Source organism: Saccoglossus kowalevskii, chromosome 12, assembly GCF_978046115.1.
Source record: "Saccoglossus kowalevskii chromosome 12, keSacKowa6.1, whole genome shotgun sequence".
Taxonomy (NCBI): domain Eukaryota; kingdom Metazoa; phylum Hemichordata; class Enteropneusta; family Harrimaniidae; genus Saccoglossus; species Saccoglossus kowalevskii.
Genome location: NC_140652.1, coordinates 22,721,975 through 22,747,942, shown reverse-complemented (window position 1 = coordinate 22,747,942; position 25,968 = coordinate 22,721,975). Strand labels below are relative to the sequence as shown.

Sequence of the window (25,968 nt, the reverse complement as noted above, 5' to 3'; positions counted from 1 at the left end):
TGAATGCTTTCGAGGTGAATAATAATTATTACTTGTACTAACAAAATCGTTTAGTATAGCGCCACCAGTAGTCCAGTGTTTCCCTGCTTAGGTTTGGACTCGTCCATTCAATTTAGGAGGTAGACTATCAAATGCAGCAAATGTCAAACTTATAAGAACGGGTTTCCATTTTTATTATTTCATTCACATTCAATATTACAGCGTTAGTTGATTATTGTTTGTTATTTACAACAGGGAACACCGATTTCCGAGTTCATGAAAAACTGTTTGTATATCTGTCCAGTATCCCATGGCAACAGGACCATACGAGTAGGCAGGTCCGCCATATTGGATTTTTGTGTTTACAAGTACTGTAAGAGAGACTGGGTCGTTGCCGGGATTTCGCTGACATTATACGCTTTACGAAAAAACACAATCCGATCGGAGAGAGGATAATTACAGGTAATGTTTTCTACATGCTCTGGTGTATTTTTATGCTACATATGTCTAAATGTCGTGTGATTTTGTGAGTTCGTCTTCATCGTTGAGTTCCAGTGTACAGTGTAGTCGTTTTCCTGCCAGGTGTCTTATTACTTAAATTTGTCATGACACGTTCGTTTGATTAGCTCTTGTGTATGAATAACCCACCAATAGTTACTATTCGTAATGAAATGAACTTGGTGTATAGTTTCTTCTGTTTTAGAAGATCTGATTTGGTCCCATGTTGCACTTAGCCGTAACATGGTGTACGTTATTAGGCCAATCCACAACTGCATCAAGAACTACATGGTTCCACACAAGCTATCATGAAATGTTCTGACAATTGAAACAAATAAAATAACTAAAACACATATATCATTCCTCAAATTTACCCCGATGGTTTCTTGACAAAATCACAAGTGACAGTGAGAGTTAATAATAATAATATTATTGGTAGCTCAATTGTCTACATGGCCAATTTAGTCCAGCTGCTGATCCACCTTGAGATATACAGACATGAAAGCAGACGTAACCAGTATTTCCAAACATTTCTTCTCTTTGATTTTTGACTTATCAGACTGAAACTAAAAAGAAATCAAAAGACTCATAATTTTGTTTTCAAAAATGGCACGTGTACAATCCAGCAGTAACATGATTAATTGAGTTACAAACAATAGGGTATTGTTATATATACTGTCATTGTCTATGATTTGTCTGTCTGTCTGTCAGGTAAACTTATTTTTACAATTTTTAAGTCATAATAAATAGACCATGAAATAATTTTCCCATTGCTGGATCCATAGCATGATCTAATAGCAACTATGGCCACTAGAAAATGCTGAAGTGGTTAGGATTATGGTAAGGTGTGAATAGTCCCTTGTAACCCTTCTGCAGAGGGTATTTCACTCTTAAAGGCCCAATTAACTTGCCTCGGGCAAGTGTGAATTGAAGGTGTGACTATACTAATGAGTGTTGTTAATCACTTGCATAGCCTATGACGCATCCTGTTTCAGTGGTCCAACATCACGTGACTTTGATTGACAGTAGTTAATTATTCAAGATTAGTAGCGTGTCCCTTTCCCCGGTTCGAGTTTTTGACTTTTATCCGCCAAAATCTTAGCTCGTACACTATTTATTGTCATAAATACTACATACAGTCACTGCTGTGATATTCATAGTCACATGCATCCACTTTGGCATGACATAATCGACCAGTAAGTTTGAGAAAATGTGCTATTACCGGGGCTTGGCTGGAGCTGTTTACTACAGCGTGACAAGCAAGGAAATAATCCCTATTGTTTAGGACCGTATTTATAGTATACCTGGGCCTTTAACTTTGACCAACAAAAATGTTGTAAATGAAAGGACGCAGAAAACCACTAAATTTTGAAAATCATTTGGAAAGAAGGTAAATTTATCAATTGCAGTACATAATTTACCTTTGCTTGTTTCTGTGTACAAGTACTCTCATTATCGGTATATAAATCGAAGGAAATAGAAACCCCCCTCCCACACACACACACACTCTAAAATGCTGAACATGTACACGACCAGCAGGGTAGGATTAGTGTAATGATGGTGCATTTGATTTTTTTGTCAAAAAATTTTTCTATAAAAGCATCTTAAAATATATCATGACATCTAATAATCTTTTTTTTTTACTTAGTTCGAGAAAATGAATTCCAGGGTGTCTACCTCGGGTAGCAGACCACGTGGAAGCGCTGGTTGGCGTTTCTCATCAAACAGAACACCTGGAGGAACACCGAAACAAAATGGAGATGGTCCCCGCTATCCAGAAATCAGGCAACGAGGATATTACTCTGATATATTGGACAGAGATGCACAACGTGAACTTGGGGTGAGTTTTAATTACATGTTTGTCTGCACTTTTAGCTATGGTTACAATATCGCAAACATTAAATTTTTTTCAATGGAGCAGCAACAAATGACTAACCATAATAACTATTGCAATTGACTTGTATGAAATTGTAACATATTTTCTTTTGGTGAAATATTTACATCTACATGTAATGTTTTTAATCATTTTGCTCATCAGATCAGATAAAAATGAGTATGTCACAGATTTGTTTGTTTTATTTTAAGATTGAATTTTAGAAAAAGTCATAGAAAAAGTTTTATAATAATTTTATAATTGATATAAAATTATTTTCGAAAACATATTCAGTCATCTTCACACAAGCAGTGGAGAAATATCCTCTGCATTTGGGAGAATTATAAATGGCATGTTACAATTTGCAATTTTCGCTTTCATGTTTAATACACTGTGTATTAAACATGAAAGCGAAAATTGCAAATTGTCTAATCACCGAACAGCGTATGATATCATAGTCTGTGATATCACAATCTCTAATTGCGAGCAAGGACCAATCAGATTAGTCGATCAGGGGGTATTATTTTAAACAAATAGTTACCGAAGAGAATGTCAATCAGTATTCAGTTTTAAATGTAAGGGGTAATTATTGACGAAGGTTCAGTCTAGGTCAGTAATTTTCGAGGATAATTAAAACTGCATATTGACCGATACTGAGGTAACTATATGTTTTATTATATTGAATAAATTAGCGCAACATAAAAATCAAACGTTGGAGTTGCATGCATAAATAGCTGGGGATGCTCAAGGTCACTGAGTTTTCATTATTGACTCTGAGTGAATGATGAGTTTTATTGTGTCTCACATGAGATATACCGGTAATAAGACAAAATATGACATGGCTTTATATCACTCTGACTGCTAAAAAGATTTTAAATTATTAATAAATTATGTTTTGTCTGTCCTAACTTCTCAGAACGTTCTGGCCGGACCAGAAACTGAGCAAGACACATCCTGGGTAGTTGCCACTGAAGACCACACTCCGCTGGTCTCCACATTTCAAGTACCAGAAAATATACAAGACCACATGGAAGAACAAGTCTATGGTCCCACTTCAGAGATACTCACAAAATCAGTAAGTTATTATGTTCATTTTTTAATTTCCTCAAGTCAAACTTATTAGTCAACTTTCAATCAACTCAAATAACTTTGTTTTTCGGAACAAATATTACCAGTACATGTACATCAAATGTATAAGTTGGTGATCGATAAAAAAAAAAATCCACTTTCTATATAAAGACCATTTTAGAAGTTCCTTGTCATTGTACATAGGTTTGACTGCAACATTATAAAAAAAATAGAAATACAATGTTTTTTAAATTATTCCATCTAAAGGTGAGAGTGTATAATTATCTAATGAAACACTTTGTTTGTATTCCAGGATTTTCCACTCAAATCATACGAACCCAAAGTGCAGCTGCCCTTTTTTGTCCCACCTGGTCACACACCAAGAAAAATTGAAATAGAGCGACAAAAGAGACATTTTTCAAAACAAGATTTAGTGGATTTATTACGAAAAGAAGGAATTGAAATGGCTAATTTGATGCCGAAATCTGACGCTATACATCAGCAAGTACGTTTGAATTCGTCATCAGAGGATCCAGCACCGTTCCCGCCGTTTCTTCCTCTACACATTTTTGATGATGTGGAGTTTGATTGCAGAACTCCTGAGGAATGGGTTAAAATGGGACAGGATAATGGAGTGCGAAGACCTGTGCCGGGTAAAGCTTTACTACCGACATGGGATTCAACAGAACCTAGTAAGTAATATAGGTCATATACTGTAAAATACTTTATTTTAACTGAAATTAATTTCGCTGAAATACTTTAATGGGTGTTTTGTTTGGAATTTATTTTCTCTGATTTTCGACAAGTTGAATGCAAAATATAGGAAAAAAAGGTATATTCACTGGATCATTCCTCCAGTGAAAATAATGAATATAAATTCCAAGCGAAAATAAAGTATTTTACAGTAGTACACATGGTGTACCAATGTCTGATTGATATAATGTTGAAAGATCTTTGTCCTTATATGTGTAATTTCGTAGAAAATAGATTAAACATGTGCGAAGTTTGTTTTACATCAGATGGAACAAAATTTGCTGTGATATCAATTATCAATATATTGTCAAAGATTGTATGTCAATAAATACACTACACTTGTAATCTACATGTTAGAAAACAGCTATCCTTGGGGGCGGAGCTACGTCACAAGACGTTCCACGTTGCTAAGACGCGCACCACTGTACATGCATTTCTATGGGCTCTGTGCGCGCTGCTGTGGAACGCCGGTCAAAGAGCCGGTGAAAATTCGAGAAAACGACACAAACTCAACTTTGAAGTAATCCTGAACAACCAAATTTATATATGTTACACACGTAGGGCTAATCTTATTACATTGTTCAGGGGGATCTCAACAACCATCCCAAAGTATCGTTTTCTGCGAGTTTTTAGCCTTTGTTTTCACCGCGAGGGTTGCCAAGCGGTGAAAAACGCCCGGATGTCCGCCCCCGAGGATAGGCTAATTAGCCATTTACTATAATTGTTCTTATTGTTTCATACTACAATTAAACTCTCTATGACAATGAAAAAACTTAAAAGTAACTTAAATTTCAAAAAATGTGATTGAGTCATTTGTCTAACTTTTATAAACAAATAATAGTAAACATCATCATCACAGATGTTAATTCAACTACGCTGGTACTAGTATTGGTAATATTATCAAAGTTGATCCAGCTGACTGCTCTCTCAGTATATCATCTCAGACTAGCTAGGTATCGCTAAAATTCCACTCACAAACCAAACTGAAAGGCTTAGATATTCTGGTTTCATATTAAATCAAACCATTTGATATAAAAGTACTGTAATATGACTAATTTTCACTGGGTTTAAATTTTGCTGATTTACCATTTCAGGCATATTCAGTGAGTTTTAAATTCACTATTTTATCATTTAGATAATGTGTTCTATGCTCAATTTTACATATTCACTGGGTTTTAATTTAGCGCATTTTCTAGTAAGCGAAATAAGCAAAATTAAAACCCAGTGAATAATTAATTAACCCTTTTACAGTATGCTACTTTTTGTTATGAAAATGTTGTTTTCAAAATTTAGAGAATTACACCTTTTATATTTTAGTGTGGAACCTTATGACTTTTTCGTTACTTACTTTCCTATTGTGTGTATGTCTACTTCCATGGTTGAGCCATGGACAATTCTGTATACAACTCTATAATGTCACAATTTTCCACTTACTGTATAAAATAAGTACTGAGCATAGTATTTAAGCAGCTCTTTAACCTATCTACCTATCATTTTAGACAGGTACTCTACATCTTAGACTAGTACAAAATTCCCTTTGGCAGCCAAAATCTTTACAAACCTGTCCAATTTTCATTGTAAATTACCTTTAACAAAAAATAAACTATAACCTTATAGCTACAGATGAGCAACTGATATTTTTGGTGATAACATTTTTAGACAGCCACTTTTTTTATTTTCTGGTTATATAACCCTGGTTCTAACTGTGTTTGTATCTTTAGTGGATCCAAAAGACCCATCCATAGAGTATGAGTGGTTTGATGTCGGTATGTTGGATTACGATAAAGAAGAACAGTTGTTTCTAGTACAGAAAGTTGATATGGAAGGTAGAATTGTAGATCAGAACGGTGAACCTATCATCAATGGTGGACTCAATGAGAATGGTAAGTCACACATGCATTCATTACACAATCAGACTGACATACAGACAGATAGATCCATGACATTGGCTCCCTGTCAAGCATTGTTACTAGTGTGTTACTGTTGGTGCAACATCTCTGACTACCCCTATATTAGACATTCTGTCAGCAAATTTGCCTTGCTAGTTGGCAACATTGCTTTTTATGGCCATGTTATAGACTCACATGCACCAAACTATTCAGTGAAGTGCTGGCCATGTTGCAAACCAGCCAGACAATCAGCTGACTGCTTGGCTGATTAGGAGTACTCAGATTTATTGCACCCAGAGTAAATGTAACTTGATATAATATAATCATAATTATTTTATAATCATAATAAGGTGATACATGGGGAATAGAACATTACATATCTATTTTCTCATGTTATCATTAATATGGGTTTTATGCCACTGGTATACCATCTTCGTCAACCAACGTCTGTTTGCTAGGCCATCACCTCACCACTTTACCTTGGCACATTCTGTTCAGTGAGTGTGTATTCCAATACACCCTCTTTGGCAATTCAACATTCCATCAGTTCATGTTATATGCTAAAGCATGGTTGATTATATGCATGTTTTAGATGCACTTCCTATCAGATTTATGTGTCTTACCAAGGTCAAATACACATTCAACTTCTCACTAGAATCATACACATGTTTATATATTATATGTATGGGAGTATTTTAAATTACGGTCACAAAACAGAGTGATTTGGACAATGCTCTTCTTCTGTGGTGCTGGACAAGTTTCTCCTCTTGTCTTGTTTAGTGACATGAACTAAAAAAATGATAATGGTATTGATGTAATTCTAATATTGGTAAAAATGTTCAAAATACTGTAGTTTCCAACATAATGATATTTTATGGAATCTATGGAAATTGTTTTCCCTTAATTCATTGCACATATAATCAGTAATATACTCAGTAGTTGCAATAATTGAAAGAGTTACCATGCTCTTCAAATGGACATCCATTAATAAAATGAATTCTTTATTGTAGGAGAGAGAGTGATGCTAACAAGTCAGTACTGGATTCCACGTATACGCCTCATGTTCTCAGCTGAAGACCCAGCAAACCTTGCATGTCGAGTAGCCAAGGCATTCCGAGACAGAAAACACACCGAAGCATTGCTACGTTACAATCTGTATATAGATTGTATGCCGATGGAAGGAGTTGGAGAGCTTGACACAGAGTGTTTAAAGCGCATGTCAGACTGGGCAAAAGGTGCGCCTGCATTAGCAAAGGATAAAAGGTGGGTTTGATAGTCAATAATTCCATTTACAATCCTGTTCTTTCAAATGTCATGGATTCTATGTAATGTATATAACATGTGTATATAAATATATTGTTTGTTTATGAAATTTGAACCCATGATACATTGCAACTTATATTTCAAAGTAGTTGTACCTTTTATGACCATCTCAGTTTCAATATGAAAAATATTTTGCCATTGATGTTGTGAAAAGTCCAGAAAGTTCATACCAGAAATTTAGAGAGTGGCCCTCATCTCCAAAAAAGATACACAGGGTATATTGCAATTTAACTCTATATTTTCTTCAGGCAAGAAAATGAAATCCAATGAATTATGTATTTGAATATGTTTCCCACTCGGAACTTGGAGTACATGTAGTCGCAGATTGCTTTTCAGTTTACATGTTTTACTATGTTGGACATTTATTGAATGTCACTGGAATGTGACCATGAAAGACAGGTCTCTAGTTAGCACTTACTCACTGTGGGTTGTGGCTTTGTATATTTGTATGATCTGCAGTTAAATCATCACACAGCAGTTTGAATTTTAATGTATATTTACAAGTTTTGTATACTGAATTCGTACTGAATATGATGGACACATAACAACTACTGGTTTTTCTGATCATTTGCGATGCAAATTAATTTTCAAACAAATGTGGAATGTAGTAGATGAATGCCACATGCTTGAAATAATACTATATTACTGATGTGTTTTTTGTTTTTTCATCTATAGTTTGGATGACAATATTCATACCTTGGAGAAGGAGGTTAACACTGACTATTGCCGTGCTATGAATCGTATAACCTTTGACAAGACAGTGACTGAGAACCCCTCAACTTTTGCATATGTTACTATACCTGAACAGGCAGTGGAAGTAGTACCCGAAAGAGGTGAGATAACGTCTCAGATATTTTCACAACTTTAATAATTTTTTGCAAATTGGCTATTTAATGTCTGAAGATGACATAAAATGTATATCGATCACCAATTTGTGAAATAATACAGGACTGATCTAATTTCCCATAGTTTTGCGCTGTTTGGCTTAAATTTTTACAAAACTGTGGGAAGATTCTGTTCTTCCACATCTAACAATCGTTGGAATGACTTTAAGCTATCTGCCAATGAAATTTGACCACGTTTGCATATGCACACCTGATTGGGCACAGAACCTGGAACACTTTCTTGGAAATATAAAACTGATATCGTCATCCAACTCAGGAGCCAATCAGCGATGGCCTTAGAGTTGAATGATTATTTTGGTTTCAAATACCTCCAAACAAGTTTTGTATAAATCCAAGCACCAGGCGATGATTAATGCAACTCTAGTGGTAATCACAAGAAAATATTGTGGGATCATATAATTATTATAATATGCATATATTCAAAATCCAAAAAAGGGAAATGACAGAGTGCTGAAAGTGGAACTATTGGTGAAATGACACTAAATGTGTATTATATTATTGCACAGGGATAGTACATGTATGCTAATTTTATTGATGCAACGGTGTTCAATTACATGCGAATACACATCTAGTATATTTCCTATGACTCATTATTGTATTTTCTTCAAAGGCTATTACATGGATGTACCAGACTACCCATTTGATGAAATCTACGACAGTTTTGCCTTCAATTCATTGCTGACGAGAGAGGAAGCCATCGTGGCTATGATGAAAGTACGCACCGAGTGCAACAGAGTGTGTGGCATGTCATTATTCCATGTTCCTATGATGAAATACATGAGATTAGAGGAATTTGAACAGACGCAGAGTCAAGCAAGTTCACAGGTGAGTTACGGTACTCAGTGTATCCTGATTTTTAAATTTTGGTATTCTAAATTAAATTATGTATCAGTTTAGTGTTTTGTCATATGACTCATAAATTACACTCTGAAATGATGCAATTAGCCTTTAAAATATTGGTGGAACATTTTAAACACTTTAATATGTATTTTGCTGAAATTTATTAATTAAATTTGTAACAATTGGACCTCTTATCTCATTTGTTAAAGGTCTAATTGAAATTTAAAAAAATATAAAACAATTTAGTCTGCAGGTTTTTAAAAATTAAAAAACTTATCATATGTATCCAAAGAAGTTTTTAGCTTTACTACACTAGCAGTGTTTGAAGTGGAAGGGTCGTCACTTGAGTTAATTCCGAAGCAATGCACGCTAAAAACGCAAAACTCATAGGTAGATGCTCGTTTGTAAACAACGGCACGCTATGGCCATCTGTCGTATTCGGAAGTGACGACTCCCCAAGTTTAACTACATTTAAGTACTAGTAGACCAGCCTCTGGTTCCTTGATCTTTTGTATTTAAAACAGTGAACACATTAGCAGGAGATAATAAAACACTATTGGCTGTGTAAAAACAAGTGTTGTGTCTCTCTCTCAACAACATCTCGGCAGCTATTTGCATCTGAGGTTTAATGATAGAAATTTTATAAATTTTTTTTTTGCTGTTATTTACTTTTATTTTTATAGCATTTTGGCAGAAACTCGTAAAAAAAGTCATAAGTGTCCACTCACTCAATAAATAATTATAAATTGATTGCAGGTTCAGTTATTCTTAAAGGACAGTTGGATATCAACTCTACGTGCTGCAATCAGGACAAGTTTACGTGATGTAGGAAAAGGATGGTTCAATCTACATGAGACAAATTGGGAAGTCTATCAAATCTCCAAACTCAAGAAGTTTATGGAAATGGTCAAGTTCTCTATGCAGGTATTTAATCTTTTTCCATGTTCGTCACAAACAAAAACAATAACCTTTTCAGTCAAACAAATTTGCGAAGATTTGTTAAGATGAATATCCTGTCTTACTTTGATCAACCAATGAAACAAAATCAAAATAGCGCTGTTTATATTACCGACATGATGTCTGTTTTTTTTAAACTCTTAGAATATTCAAATTGCTTTCATATTCTTCCATATATTGTATTGACCTAATTTTTTCCTTTTGTTAATTTCCTAATTTTGCGGATAGCTGATTGCAGTAAATTAGTTAAAATTCAGTAATTATTCAAAGTTAACAATAGAATGTATTGTTTTCTTCACAAATCAATGAATTTAAACTCAGTGAATTTTTTTATTTCTAGAGTATATTATCTTTAGTACCGTACTTCCTTTATAGACCATATTAAAATTCAAAATTATAGTGAATTGTAGGATTTGACCGAATCAAACCATAGTCAAACGAAAGTCCACCAATCACAAATGCACCCTGACAAAACTATCCCACAATGCACTAAAATTTGAAATTGCGATGTAGTCTGATATACATGTATTGTGCAACTTATCTGATGACATCTATTTCTTTCTATAGGACTCCTTGAGATATCTGGTACAAGATTCTCTAGTTAATTTTACACAGATGATCCTGGACGCATGTCACATGATTCTCAATCTAGAGGAAGATATGCAGTGGGAAGGTGATGTCATGACAAGTCGATACAGGTAAACGCTTTTAACTCATCAGCAACACTCTATCAGATACTATTTTCTTCATCCATGCGATATTTACTGTTGTCTTTTTTATCATCAGTCTTCCCATTGGACAAACGGTTTTCATGTGGTTTGAGGCAATTTTTGATGTCTTCCTGATCTCGATGCCATTGCTGCTTCAAGTGAACACGTTATAATTTTAATATGTAAACAAATATGGCAGCCGCTGTCATTTCTGATTAAATTCTGCTCGATTTGACAAATTAGGCCGTACAGATGCCTAAAAAATTGTTGACAAGTGTGGTAAACATGAATGGCTGTAAATATCATGTGTTCGTTTCATGTTAAATGTAACTGGTAGGCTACATTATTCGTTTGTGAATTTATTGTCTACAGAACTGCACTGCAAGAGTTTTGACCAAGTTCACAGCATTGAAGAACGAAATGTAAAGCTGTTTACTAAGCAAACTACATTGCATAGCTAGTGTAATATTCTGAACCTTTTGAAGGAAACTATATGGACATTGGCACAACAAAATCTTTCTGCGGTTGCAATAATTGTTATTCAAAAGAATTATGACTTTCTCTTCTCTGAATATTGTGTTCATGTTTATTTTTGATCTACATTTGAGTTAAAGAGATGACAAAATAAATCTTAGCCGCAATCTTTGAGGACATCATTATTCGTCTTCCCAAGTTGCAATTATTCACCTCATCTATGCCTCAATGAATAATTGGCACATCAGGGGGACATATGTAAATTGTCTCAAAGATTGTCCCATCAGATGTGGCTAATACTTTTATAATAGTCTTCACAATGAGGTAAAAATACTGGTGAATCATTAGTCTTTGCAAAAAATTTGCTTTTTATGTCATTTAATAATAATCTTTCGGAGTTGCCAAAATGTTTGTGTCTCGAATGAAACGTTATAAAAATTGTAATGATCAATACCTGTATATAGATGGTCCCAGAATTAAACAAATACAAGATTCTAAACTTTGTTTTTGTATGTAAACAAGATTGATCTATAGTTTTTTTCTGAACTAAATGCATATTCAACTACCATGGGGTAATCCTCTATATCAAACACTATATTTTATATGCATTTTATACAGTACAGTTTGGCATCAGCTTCGCGTCATTGAAAATTGAAGCTGTGTTCGCCTCGCTTATTTTGTGGCATCTCCGTGGCCTCAGCATCGCAGTCTCATGGCATCACCTTCAAAGTATTGTGAAGTATTTTTGCACGGTCAAAAATAAAGCGGAAATTGTCCGATCAAATTCAACAAGCTGGCGCAAAAGCGAGCAATTGAAAAGTGGAAGCGAGCGAGAGGTTGGGCGAAATGAGTACTGTACTTCTTTGTTTGATGAAGCAATGCTGATGCCACACTGTCGCCATACTGAGGCCACAATGAAGCGAAGCTATAACCGCCGATTTTTTTAATGTCGCGACATTCATGCAACAATGCCATAATGATGCGATGCTGAAGCGAAGCTGACGCTAAAGTGAAGCCAAAGCTTTCGCGTGAACTGTACTGTACATTGCATGGGACCTGTTTCGAACAGAACACAGTGAGACTAATAGGGAACTTTAAACAAATGTTTCGCGGTAATTTTGTTTTGGGAAATCTATTTAATGTGATTATCTCCATTTTTCGCTTGCACTTTACAAATTATACAGCACTGGGATGACTGATTTGGTCTTTGATAAAAAGACCAAGAAAATGAGGTGACAATTATTACCTTCTTTGTGCCCCCTCCCCTCTTACCTTACTGCACCTCCATGATGGCACTTCCAGTTTGTCATCAATCACTACTGGTCCAAGTTTTACTTGCATTAATGTGTGGATTTTATCTAACTTATGATTATGCTTGCATTTGATCCCTCAATTTTCCCCCAAGACAGTTTTGTGCTGTGATTTGTTTATGCATATTTATGTGTTGTGTGGTGTGTTTTTTCTGTCTTGTTGAAATATGGCTGATGAAATAAAAAAATTTCCATCCCTAGCTTATTGTGAGTAAGATGTTGATCTTAAATATTATCTTTGAAAAGAACTCTCACATAAATTATAGACAACTAAGGTCATGGATTATTATTATGGACATTTATATAGCACACTAAACTGTAAAGCTGGTTAAAAATAATTAATATGTAAAGAGCAAAACATAGATTAAAAAAAAAAATCACTAACTTTGTTGTTAACTCATCAGGCAGTTTACAATATTAAGATTGAAACTTCAGTATTTTTGAGAAAAAAAAAGATACCTTTTTGACTTCTTGAATATTAACTAATTCTGGGGGAAATTACCATATTTCAAGAAATAAAATTAAAAATAGTTTTTTAAACAAATTCCAAGACTGATTGTATTGTTACAACCACTGTGACTACACTGCCCAAGGTGCACTGTCAGCCTAGTTTGTGAATCCTATTATAAAATTACAGTTATTATAGACTAGCCCATACAAGAATTGATTTTATTTCTTGTCACTCAACAAGAAACTAACATACAAGTAATATTTACAGTATTATTGATATGACATTGCAGTTGGAAGTTGTTAATTTCAATAAATCATGTTCATTTACTTATCTATCACAGGCCCAAGAAGAATCCATTATTCCTGGTAGATCTTGTTCTGGACATGGCCGGATCTCATTACAGTACAAATCTCAATAACTTTGAGACCATGCTGATCAACCTATTTGATAATGCTATTAGTAAAACACAAACTGTACCACAGCTTGAGAAGGTAAGCAATTATGGTCAATGGCTTCAGGCTAAACTGTGGTTATCGTATCCACCAAATGTCAGAAAGATTGTAGATTTGACTCTCATGGTCAGCTGTCAATTTTTTTGATTGTTAAATCTCATGCACATTGGATGATGGATGATGGATGATGATGATGACGACGACGACGACGGCAACGATGACGCCACTACGATGCTGTGACCTTTGTTTGTCCTGTAATTATGTTTGACTTGACGCATAACAATGGAATTTTCTTTGAGCAGAAAATGGTTTATTTTGCTCACCACTTTTAAAATACAATGTAATGCAGCAGAAGGAAACCCATAGTATTGTGTAATATATTGCTAAAAATATTTAGGAGTCACGTGACTTGAAATTAGCCAATCATAATACTCATATGATTTATGTGTCTTCTACTTTCCCAGTACGTATTAGAAGACATATTTTGGGCTGATACTCCACTACTAGAGTCAGTAGGGGAGCATGAGCCTCCTGTTGAAGATCTACGAGATGCCATACGTAACGCTATCAAGAAATCCATGAATCCCATGAAAGCTTATGCCAGAGCTTATGAGAAACATCTAGAACTCATGAACCTGGATGTCAATCAGTATACTAAGTAAGTATTTCAGAGCCTGCCAGATTTATAAGGTTAATTTGTTATTTGCTATTGGTTTGGAGATTATATGTCATCTTCCTCATATCTTTATTATCATGGGTTAATGATGACATCAAGATACTGCCAAAAACGATAGGGTCTCAATCGGCTGATTTTATGAGAAATAATACCCCGAAATGTCATGGAAATTGGTCTAAATATGCAGATTTTCACCCTAGTTTCTATAGTGAAAATATTTCTTTATGTTGGTATTTTGAAAATTTTGCTCAGCAGCATGGGATGGAAAAATTTTAGATGTTTTTAAAAGTCAGTAAAAAAATGGACTTTTAAATTTTTTACATTTTGTCATTATTTTATCATTATAAAAATATTTCAAAATTAATATATCAGAAATGGCGTCGATTAATTTACCTTTTTGTTTGGTGATATGTTTTCTTTTATATATTTGTCATTGTTTACACTGAACTACTTCCCTTGGTAACGTTATCTGCTTGCATGACTAAAGAACATTCCACTCCAACTGTGTTATTGAGTACATACTTAGGGGGTCAGTGATGTAGTTGTGATAATCAGATATTAGCTAGGGGGTCAGTGATCACAGGTTGAGTAAATCATACACCAGTGTTTGCTAAAGTAATCATAAGATCAAAGGCAAACTTACTTTTGAATATTTTACTGTATTGAATTTTAGCAGATTTGATTTTGCAGAGATATTCACTATAAGGTTTTAAATTAACTAAAAAGAACAGAATACATTGTATCAATAGTTGTTCATCATCCTTTTACCTTTTCACCACCAGACTTTCCTGCCCAATATTTCCATATTTCTGGAAATGAACCCTAATTTTTGAAACCAACAGACACAATTTGAGTAAAGTTTTTACTCAAAAAATTGGGTTATTCTTGTCCAAATCTTCTGGAGAAAAGCACAGGCAATAAACAGATCTAATCATAAAAATAAAACCCATTGAATTATTTGCAATTTATTTAACTTTGATTTAACTAGGAGGCCAAATAGAAAAAAAATAATTTCTAGCTCTTATATTTGTAGTAAATGCCTCTTAGATGATATACATGACTTCTCAAAAATAATCACTTACATTAACAAAAATCCAATAAAATTTTTAAGAGCACTTTTTTGTGTAGCAGCGATCTGTACAAGTGTCAATCCACACTTCATTGTGGTTGTTAAATACCAGTGATGTTCTTACTCCATGTACTGTGGAATACTTTATTTTCGCTTGGAATTTATTTTCGCTATTTTCGCTTGGAATTTATTTTCGCTATTTTCGCTGGAGGGATGATTCCGTGAAAATAAAATCCAGTGAATATACTTTTTTTCCTATATTTCACATTACACTCATCAAAAATCAGTGAAAATAAATTTCATACAAAACGCCCAAAAAGCCTTTTCAGCGAAAATTAATTCCAGCGAAAATAAATTATTCCACAGTATCAAATTTAATAAATATTATCACATGCCATATGACACATATTATAACATGCTGTACAACATATATTTTATTTACCTCTTCTACATAGGGATTACGATTCTAAAGAACACACTGCTGCCGAGGTCAAGAAGGAAATAGAGGACCACTTGTCAGCTAAAGAGAAACTAGAGAACAGTATACCGTCTAGTATCGTCATGGGACCATTTCACATAAACACGGAGAATGTTCGACAGGGACTCAGCAAAAAGCGTAAAAGCCTTGCTAATGCCCTCCTTGAACTACTCGCTAAGAAACTACGTAAACAGGCAGATGATGTGAGTCATCTCTCCAGCATCCGTGTTTCCCCCTGTATTCATCCATCATACAGAAATAATCCTTGCGGGGGTCGCAACCATATCTATCAACACAAAATACAGTTCACTTTAATACTCCCTAGTTATGGTAATCTTGCACTATCTGTTATTTTTTTTCCCAGCAAATTCAAATCTGTTAAAAAATTTATTTATTAACTTTCTCTTAGTTCAGATAAAAACAAGAGTAGTTTAGTGCATGGAAGTTTGAGGGCGCTCTCTGATAAACTACTAACAATGCACAGCATTTACTAGTATTTTCTTCAGTTCTTTTCAATTCAATGATAGTAATTTTATGAATCGCACAAAAGACGTAGTTGCACGGAATCAAGCATAAAGCTTTAGTAGATGCCAACACATTCACCTGATAGTTTGGTTGCAACCCCAACAAGGAACATTTCTGTATGATGGATTGTTTTTTTATCACTAACCTTATTAACCCTATTTGATCACTAACTATATTAATTTAATTTTATTCCAAACCATATTAATCCAATTTGAATACTAACCATATTGATTTCTTCACCATATTAATAAATGTACAATGTAAAATTATAGCAGTAATGCACGTAAATATTTTAAAATGTTTTAATATTTTAAAGTTTTGTCTGCAAAATTTTGTTCAAAGATCTTGATGTGTTAAGTAATAAATGTACTGTAATAATATCTATGGTATTCCGAAGACACGCTTAAAAAACTTCTTGCAAATCACGCGTCAACTAGCAAATTTGTGGATTCAGTTCTAATTTTTCAGCATCTTAGGGTGTCACCAAGTCACCTAAATTGAATGCAGGTGTTATCACTGTGTCTGAGCCTAAGGAATATTACATACTCCCTAGGTTGTGTATATTGCACAACCAAAGCAAAATTCAGACAGCAATGCATGATGGGATTGATTGTAGTAAAAACAAATAATAACTTGAACAGGGAATACCATCAGTGTAATTTGTGAATGCTGTAACTTTCAGATTTGATTTTTGGCCAAGTTACTTAACACTGAGAGACCTTTCAAATAAATTTTGCTGACAATGCAACTTTAAAACTTTCTCATCAACTATAAAAAAACTATTAAAAAATAACACTGATTTCTTTGATTTTACTACCAAGGAATAACAATATTATAAAAATTAATTTTGCTGATAATATTCAAATATGCTTTTCTATCTATTTTTAAATACTTTAAAGACTAAAATATAGTATAACTGTAACTAACTGTAAATTATCTTGATTCTATACATAAACATACGTATAGTCGCGCTCGCATTGTAACATTATCTAAAACATGTTATAAAACAGTAACCTCTGAATTGTAGATTTTTACTAACAAAGTAGCACTGCGTTGCAAACTTTTGTGTATCGAATCTAGGCATGTGAAGAATTCAAATCCATCTCTCGTCGCTTGTACGAGAAACCCAACTGTATTGAAGACCTTTCTGAGATGAAAACGTGGATGGAATCAATCCCGGACAGACTCAAGGAACATCAAGAAATCATTGATAAAGCCATGTCAGATTACGATCTGATTGAGGAGTTCTATTATAACTTATCCACTGATGACTTCAATTCCAAGTAAGCCTGTTATAAGTGTCTTGTCTGCAATTTTGAAAACCTGTTCAGTTTTACCATCTACTATAAAATGCTAGGCAACATGGATATTAAATTGATGAGGGTAACTATGGAAATCTTGTTTAATGATGGATGCAAGTTGCAAACTTTTTTTTTTTTTTTTTTTTTTGATGCAGGAATGAGCTGCACTTTTGTTACATTATTCTCTGGCTGTTTGAAAGCCTGGGTAACAAATTTAGGAAACTCAGATTATAGTATATTTTGAGACATGGATTTATTTTTAAATTTCTACCAAAGTTGGCTTTAAATCTTTTGGAGGAAATCACTGGAAGTCATTGTTTTCATGGAAACAATTTTACCTACCTACCCCCCCTCCACTACTTATTATTTTCTATTTGTAATTTTAGACTGAACTTTTTAAATATCAAGTTTTCTGAATTATTACTAGTTTGTTGCTTCAATCTTCAAGTTTGACTTGGCAACATGAATTAAAATATAAAAATAATGTTACAAATTAATTTAAATCAGTCTGTCTTGATTTATGTTTGCTTGACCATAGAACAATTGTGTTGTATGATCAGTTATTATCAGTAATGGCTATAAACATGTTACTATAATTTTTCACTTCTGGGAATCTTCACGATTTTTAATGATTTCATGACTCCAGAGAAATTTTCATAAAAATTCACCTCACAAAATTATACCGCTTTGTATTTGTGTATTTTCTTTGAGCTCATTATAAGAAAAAGACAGCAGATAACATTTTTACCAGTTATTAAAAAGTCTGAAGTATATTCGTTCTGTTCTTAAATTCTGCAATCTATTCTACTAACATTTCACTGTTTTACCCTGTCCTTATTTAGATGGACAGCAGTGGCATGGCCACACAAGATTGACATACAGATGGAACAAGTCAACAAACAGTTAGAAGAGGATCAAGAGCGCTTCCAAAAGATCCAAATAACGGATCAGAACAACTTCCAAGACCGTCTGGATACTTTACAGGTCCATGCAATGAAATCTCTTTTTTATATCGGCGATAATGCATCACATTTAGCACAACAAAAAAGCACATTTGTTTTTATCGTTGTTTTAATAATAAGTGTTTGTTTATTTCACCAATTGTTTGTAGAAGTGTTAATATCACAAAGTCTCACTCACAAATATGTATTGTTTTAATCAAAATGTCATCAAACTCCATGTACCATCAGTCGTGATATACTCCATCCTGTTAACTTAACTTGGCTGCATTTTGTCACGAAAATTTCACAGATCTAATAGATGCCAAAAGAAATAATGTCCCAAACAATTATTTAAAAGCAATGACTTTGTTTTAGACTACTGTGAAATACTTTATTTTCGCTGGAATTAATTTTCGCTGAAAAGGCTTTTTGATTGTTTTGTATGGAATTTATTTTTACTGAATTTTGATTAGTTTAATGTGAAATATAGGAAAAAAATATATTCACTGGATTTTATTTTCACGGAATCATCCCTTCAGCGAAAATAGCGAAAATAAATTCCAAGCGAAAATAAAGTATTCTACAGTAATACAACACTGTATATGAGGACTATCCTTACATTCAGTACAGTACTGCTTCAAATATAATCATAGTGCCTCGATTGTGGACCAATATTACACTGACTGTGCACTCAGATTTGGTGTATTCCTGTTATGCACTAAAACTATGCTGGCCAACAATGAGGAAACTGTGTAGTACTAAAATAAAACAAAAAAACAAGAGAATAAAACACACAGGAAAGCAAATATTAATTGACGTTGTCCTGTGAATCATCATCAGCCACTTATATCTGTGGTTTCATTGCATGGAGTTGTCTTAGAAGCATCCGTTCCTGGTTGCTATGTGTTGTGTTATTGGGATTATATCATTATCATAATCAAATCATTTCATAATCATTATCATTAATCTTTTTATCTCCATTCACATGATAATCGATAATTAAATGCACTTGATTTTTGTTATAACACTTCACATATAAGAAGCTGTTTCTGCTCTTGTTATCACTCCCTTCAATTTTATGTAATGGTTTAATGTGATGCCATGCTGGTTTAAGGTTATATGGGGAGGGGCTGCCAGCTTTTGTTGTAAAAACTCAATGTTTCAATTCTTTCCACGTTTGTACTTCAGCTAGTTGTTGTAGTTCCACTTGTACCTCTCTCAATGTTTGTTTGGACATATTTACATCCCAAATACCATTACAATTCCTCAAACAATTATGCAGCATTTAAAACGTTTATGATATGCAAATTACTTAATTAATATGCACATATTGTACATACTATTTTGTGAATTTGAGAAAAGTTTATTTTGGCATTAATTAAAGTTATTGATACAAAATTGTTTTTTTTTACAGTGGAATAAAATGCTACCAACTAAGTATAGAAAATTAAATGACCTGCTTACTGATTCCACTTCATCCCTTCCTAAAATCCGTGGAAAGTGTTTACAATCAATTGAGTTTTCAAAACAAAATTCTCTGCAGCTCATGACTCTTCTGTTTTATGATGCCTAAGGTATAGCATCATGCATGGTTATAATTTATTCATAAAATGTAGCATGCTGTAAATACATTGTATGCATGATAAATTTATAACTCACACCTGCCACCCCTTGGTATGTAATGGTAATGGTATCAACCCCCTTTTTTGATAATGGTATGAGCCATCTCATGGTTGCTATATTTGCTGTATTCAAAAAGCACTTCTTGTCATATATCAGTAAAATGACCGTTGACCTTCACATTTGACTTAATCTCCCTGCTATAATAATGGTATCACCCACTAGAAGTTGATCCTTCCCATCATTCCATGCATGTCGCAAATGCATCGTAAACTATTTTATTTTCGCTGGTAGAAATATTCTCAATTTGAAAATTTGTGCGTATATCTGTGAGGACGTAATTTCCCAGACCTCTGTTACTCTTTAAGACCCCAGTAAAATTTGCTGTCACTTTTTGTCATTAAGAACCACCAAAAGAATTGTTCACTGCTACAATATTTCGTTATTTTTCCAGACACTAGAAAGTCAAAAAATTTCAACTTTTGTAAAATCAAATCGATTCAACTTCTCTGACTAGCAAACATGAATGAGGGACTCGCATTTGGGGGCAGGGAGGATCCTATTTATATTGTGATACATGTATATAACTGTTCAAATTTTTGAAAATGTTTGCAGAGTATCATAATAAAATAATTATTTGAATCTACCAACACTGATAAAAAAATTGTACCTAAATTTGTGTTGCTCTGGTAACAGTGTGATAACTGCACACACTCTTTGCTACTATAGTAGAACATGACTTTAATTTTGGATCATGTTAATCTGATGACATCTATGTACCCGTATTTTTATAACGGCATGAACACCTCCCCTCCCCAATACAACTAATACATGACGTTGTTATAGATTTAAAGAAGGTCAATTGTGTAACGTTTGATGTCATTGTGCAACTAATATCCATGGTTCACACAAACTAAGATTTGGAATGTAGATTTATTCATTGAACTGTCTTTACCATCCTGTAATTTGTGTTATTATACTAACGTTATTACCACCAATACACACAGATGGTTGTCGCTGGTTTTGCTGCTCACACGGATATCAATAAAGCTCATGAAGTCGCGAATGAAGTACGTCGTGTTAATAAACAACTGAAGGAGTGTCAGACCTTGGCGAGTATGTACAACAACAGAGAGAGACTGTTTGACTTACCAATTACAAACGTAAGTATCCAATAAAAAAAATAAACACCACGCTGATGAGGAAAAATACGAATGCTAGAGTATCTATCACCAGGGAAAAATACTAACCTATTCAATATTATACTTTTGGTTTTCAGTATGATAAACTAGCTAGATTGGTCAAAGACTTTGAGCCATTCAAGAATCTCTGGTTGACCACCTCTGATTGGCTGAAATGGCATGAGAGTTGGATGAACGATCCGCTGACGTCAATTGATGCCGAGCAGTGTGAACGAACTGTTATGGATTCGTACAAAACAATGCATAAATGTGTCAAGTTCTTCAAGGACATTCCCGGTATGTTATCACAAACAAACCAGTTTTCAGTTTGATGTTGCTTCCATTCTGATTTTCATATATGACTTCATGCATTTCAAAATTAATTATAATTATGGCTTTTATTCTGGATGCATACTTTATGCCGTCGTGACAAGGTGCCCTTGAGTTGTTTTGCAGTCACAAATTAATTAAAGTTGAAATACTAATCATCGACTTTATTCCTAGGGAACACATTCATGTATTACTTTCTAACCAAATCTTTATTCTGAATTCTCTCTCTGCTATCTCTTTACACTAATCATGGATGCACCGTTTCACAAATCTTTGGGTTCTGATCTCATTTTTTTGCATTCCACCTTAACGTGGCATGGCTTTTGATTGGGTCTGTGCATTCTGTAATGATCTGTTACATTGTCACTTTCCTGATTTTTATTGATCCTGTGTGGTGTTGTTATGAATATTTTGTGGGTTTGCTTATTATCTCATTGTACCTGATTGTGTATTATCATTTTATCAAACTATATTTGTATGTTGTATCTCTTACTCCACTGTAAATTGAATATTGCCACCATAAATACTATATTCTTTTCTTTATACTGTCCTTACATTTCAATATTGCTCTTTTGTGGGTTGTTAATTTGATATTGTCCTTCAATACTATAATGCCCTCTGTTTTATTATTTTTTACCTATTGTGCTTTTTTTGATTGAAAATTGATTATGAAATTGTCATTTTTGATTGATTGCTACCTTATCATCTGATATTGCCCTACATGAATGCGTATTGCCCTTGGGATCAAATAATGCCCTGACATCATACTATAACAGCCAGTCATCCTGCCTATCCCTGTACAGGTGTTCAGAATGTAGCCACTGAAATCAAACAGTGGGTAGAAGACTTCAAACCGTACATCCCGCTCATCCAGGGTCTGCGTAACCCAGGTATGAGAGAGCGTCATTGGTTGACGTTGTCACAGGACTTGGGATTCACTGTGCGTCCCAAGCAGTCATTGACTTTCAGTAAATGTCTGGAGATGAAGTTACAGGATCATATCGATAAAATCGCTAAGGTGGCAGAGGTTGCTGGTAAAGAGTATTCCATAGAACAGGTTAGTGTAAATACGTTGTTATCGTAACATAGAACGTGCACTGTTTGTAGCGAAGTCATATGAGATAGTACTGTGTCTTGTTTCTTTCTGTCAGTCTTTGAATATTTTCTATTTTAATTATGTGTCATCGTAAAGAGCAATGCATAACAGAATTGTCCAGACCAAAATCACTGTAAATAGTCATTGAATGCCAATCAAGATATGACTTTCATAACCTGTGAATGCTAAAATTTCTGATTTTTATTCATGCCACAATTTTCTTCAAACATTAAAGACTTACATTTAATTTTAATTTCAATTCAACACTCATCATCATGGAACGTTGGTATACCTGATGGACTTACGCTTTTGGTCAAGTGATTTTCATATTTGCATATATTACAGAGTGGTAAAAAGACCTATACTTTGTTCCTTTCCAAATTTATATTCAAACTTATCATCTTGAAACTTGGTATGTGGGATAGTCTTACAGTTCTGCTGAAGACAAGATGCGTAAATTTCACGCTAATTTCCTAACCCTAACCCTACATGTGTACTTTTGTTAGCTACTGTAAAAGGATTAATTATTCACTGGGTTTTAATTTTGCTTATTTCGCTGACTGAAATATGCGCTAAATTAAAACCCAGTGAATATGTAAAATTTAGCATAGAACACATTTTCTAAATGATAAAACCATGAATTTAAAACCCACTGAATATGCCTGAAATGGTAAATCAGCGAAATTTAAACCCAGTGAAAATTAACCATTTTACAGTATATGCAGTTGCAGTTGCACCACAGTTCTCCAACAAAACAAATGATCTCTACTGACTCCTAGCAAAACAAGGCCAAGAAATCTGCCATGTCTGATGAATTTTTGTACAACTTATACTTACTATATCCATCTTTAATGTACAGGCTTTGGATAAGATGGAGAATGAATGGAAACCTGTGGTATTTGAAATTATGCCATATAAGGACACAGGTACATTTATCATGAAAGGCTCAGATGAGTGTACGCAACTTTTAGATGACCATATCGTCATGACGCAGAGCATGTCCTTCTCACCGTTTAAGAAACCATTCGAAGAGAGGATATCAACGTGGGAAGGAAAACTAAGAATGACTCAGGTTTGTAATAAGGACAGAATAGTGTGACCATTTCTTGTGCTGATTGAATGAACATGTACATGTATGTGTGTTATTTCCTGTACATGCTAACTGTAGGAGTGTATGTTAAGGATACAATATTGTTTTTTTTTTTCATTTGTTGTATACTATATTACCCGATACTTATTTTGACCATAGAGACATCTCAGTAATTTACATAAATGGGTGTGCTACTAATAGAGTGAATACAGTAACAGTGGTTGATGACTTGATTAGTAATTTCTATGAAGTGCATGGAATTAGAAAGCAATGCCACTAAAATGAGACATGGTGATACAAACATAATATGGAAACTGTACATGTAACCTGCAGCATACAGTACATACATTGAACACACATTTCTGTCCTTAATTTAGTCAGTATACAAATTACGTGTAATGAATTAAGTGTACACTCATTTGTTTCTGAATAGTACAATGTAAGTATTGTTGATGTGCAAACAATCATACAAATTATTGTCTATCGTTGTTTTGTTACTGTCAATACAAGTGATGTTACAAACCCATATCACATGTAAGATTTATAAGGCCATGGAAAAAAATAATTGTATTTTTTATAATCCTACATGAAATAATTTGCAATTTGGTCACATAAAATGATTTTTAATATTTATTTAGTTCCTTCGATGTAGTGGATTGGCAGAACATAATTCTCAGTAAATCCGCTATAATGACTAACAGCAATTGGTAGTTGTTCTTAAGTCTGTAGTGAATGCATGATTGTGATAGAAATAACTTGTTAAAGGTGGTCAAACAGGGAAAAAACATTTTTTTAGAAATCCTACCTGCCTATACAGTATCTTGTTAGAGAAAACACGTTTTTTGTTATTTCCTTGGCAATAGAGATTAGTTTCTTTCAAGTTTAGCTCCTTTTGAGTTTAAGTGAAATGTTTGCAATATTTGCTAGCAGTCTAAGACTACCGTAGAGGGTGCTGTTTAAAGCTTGGTTAATTTCTAGCTATGAGGAGAGATGTCTTAATATGGAGTGTTACATTATTCACATTTAAATATTGTTTTCAGGATGTATTGGATGAGTGGTTGAATTGTCAGCGTGCATGGCTTTATCTAGAACCCATCTTCAGCTCTGATGACATCAACAGACAACTCCCTGTAGAAAGTAAACGATACCAAACTATGGATAGAATGTGGCGAAGAATCATGAAAAATGCCAAAGAAAATCCACAGGTACGTGTAATACAGTCCGGTAAAGCTTGCTTATGATAATACTAGGATAGAAACCATAGTGTGTTGACAATATCTCATTGTCTGTATGCTCATTGGATCACAGCAAATGTAACATTGAACTGTATCTATGCATACTATTCTACAATTCACTACCTTTTCATTCTTTCTATATTAATAATAACGCTTTGAAGCACGTGGGAATATGATCCCTCATGGTAGCCATGGATTACTCTTTGATAACATCGCAAACAAATATTTCTTCCTCTACATTACTCCAAGATCTTCCGAAAAATTAACATTGAAACACAAATATTTCATCAAAGCCAGTAATGTTTGACCCTTTGACCTCTAACCTTTTTCATGCCAAACTTTTGTCACCTTTCACAGAACAAAACCGGGCAAATTTTTACCATTGTAAATACGTCTTTTAGAGATTTAGTAAAAATCAGTTGTCGCTTTGAATGAGATTGCTTTCCCGAATCTCCATATACAACACTTTGACATCACATTAGAAAAAGTCTGATTAGTAGTGATTTGTTCTCACTGAAATATATCGTTTTATACACAAGCAGAGTTTCTCACACCTGTCTTGCTTATACATTTCTCTTGTTATACTACGCTGCATACTCTCTGTACTTCTGATTTCACATACTAATAGTATTCTATATTTTATCTCTATATTTACACACAGCTTGTAAGTTAATACTGCTTTCCATGTGTAGTGTGTTTGTGTGCATTTCAAAGTCCTAATTTTTATTTATCAAATGTGTGATCACGCCATAGAAAAGGAATTCATATGTGATATTTGTTGTTACGATATCATTATTGGTTTTCAACTGATTTAAGTTTTCGAGTTTAATTCTTTCTTTGGTGGGTGTGTTTTCATATTTCTTTCCATATACTGTAAAAGGGTTAATTATTCACTGGGTTTTAATTTTGCTTATTTTGCTGACTGGGAAATGCACTAAATTAAA

At 33.9% G+C, this 25,968-nt stretch overlaps 1 protein-coding gene across 1 annotated transcript in view; it reads left to right on the top strand.

Annotated features, from left to right (window-relative positions):
* The first annotated feature begins 299 nt into the window (after positions 1-299).
* LOC100377990 (dynein axonemal heavy chain 1-like) overlaps positions 300-25,968 on the top strand; it is an 87,086-nt gene continuing 61,417 nt past the window's right edge. Inside the window, exons 1-20 of the mRNA XM_085506509.1 lie at positions 300-441; positions 2,126-2,317; positions 3,267-3,425; positions 3,732-4,110; positions 5,893-6,054; positions 7,071-7,323; positions 8,059-8,216; positions 8,899-9,113; positions 9,885-10,052; positions 10,653-10,783; positions 13,371-13,521; positions 13,947-14,140; positions 15,683-15,908; positions 17,311-17,513; positions 18,374-18,515; positions 21,100-21,255; positions 21,372-21,570; positions 22,407-22,660; positions 23,559-23,771; positions 24,830-24,994. Of these exons, the coding sequence (XP_085362635.1) occupies positions 2,135-2,317; positions 3,267-3,425; positions 3,732-4,110; positions 5,893-6,054; positions 7,071-7,323; positions 8,059-8,216; positions 8,899-9,113; positions 9,885-10,052; positions 10,653-10,783; positions 13,371-13,521; positions 13,947-14,140; positions 15,683-15,908; positions 17,311-17,513; positions 18,374-18,515; positions 21,100-21,255; positions 21,372-21,570; positions 22,407-22,660; positions 23,559-23,771; positions 24,830-24,994 (3,711 nt within the window). The 5' untranslated portion in view covers positions 300-441; positions 2,126-2,134. The remainder of the gene's footprint in view (positions 442-2,125; positions 2,318-3,266; positions 3,426-3,731; positions 4,111-5,892; positions 6,055-7,070; positions 7,324-8,058; positions 8,217-8,898; positions 9,114-9,884; positions 10,053-10,652; positions 10,784-13,370; positions 13,522-13,946; positions 14,141-15,682; positions 15,909-17,310; positions 17,514-18,373; positions 18,516-21,099; positions 21,256-21,371; positions 21,571-22,406; positions 22,661-23,558; positions 23,772-24,829; positions 24,995-25,968) is intronic.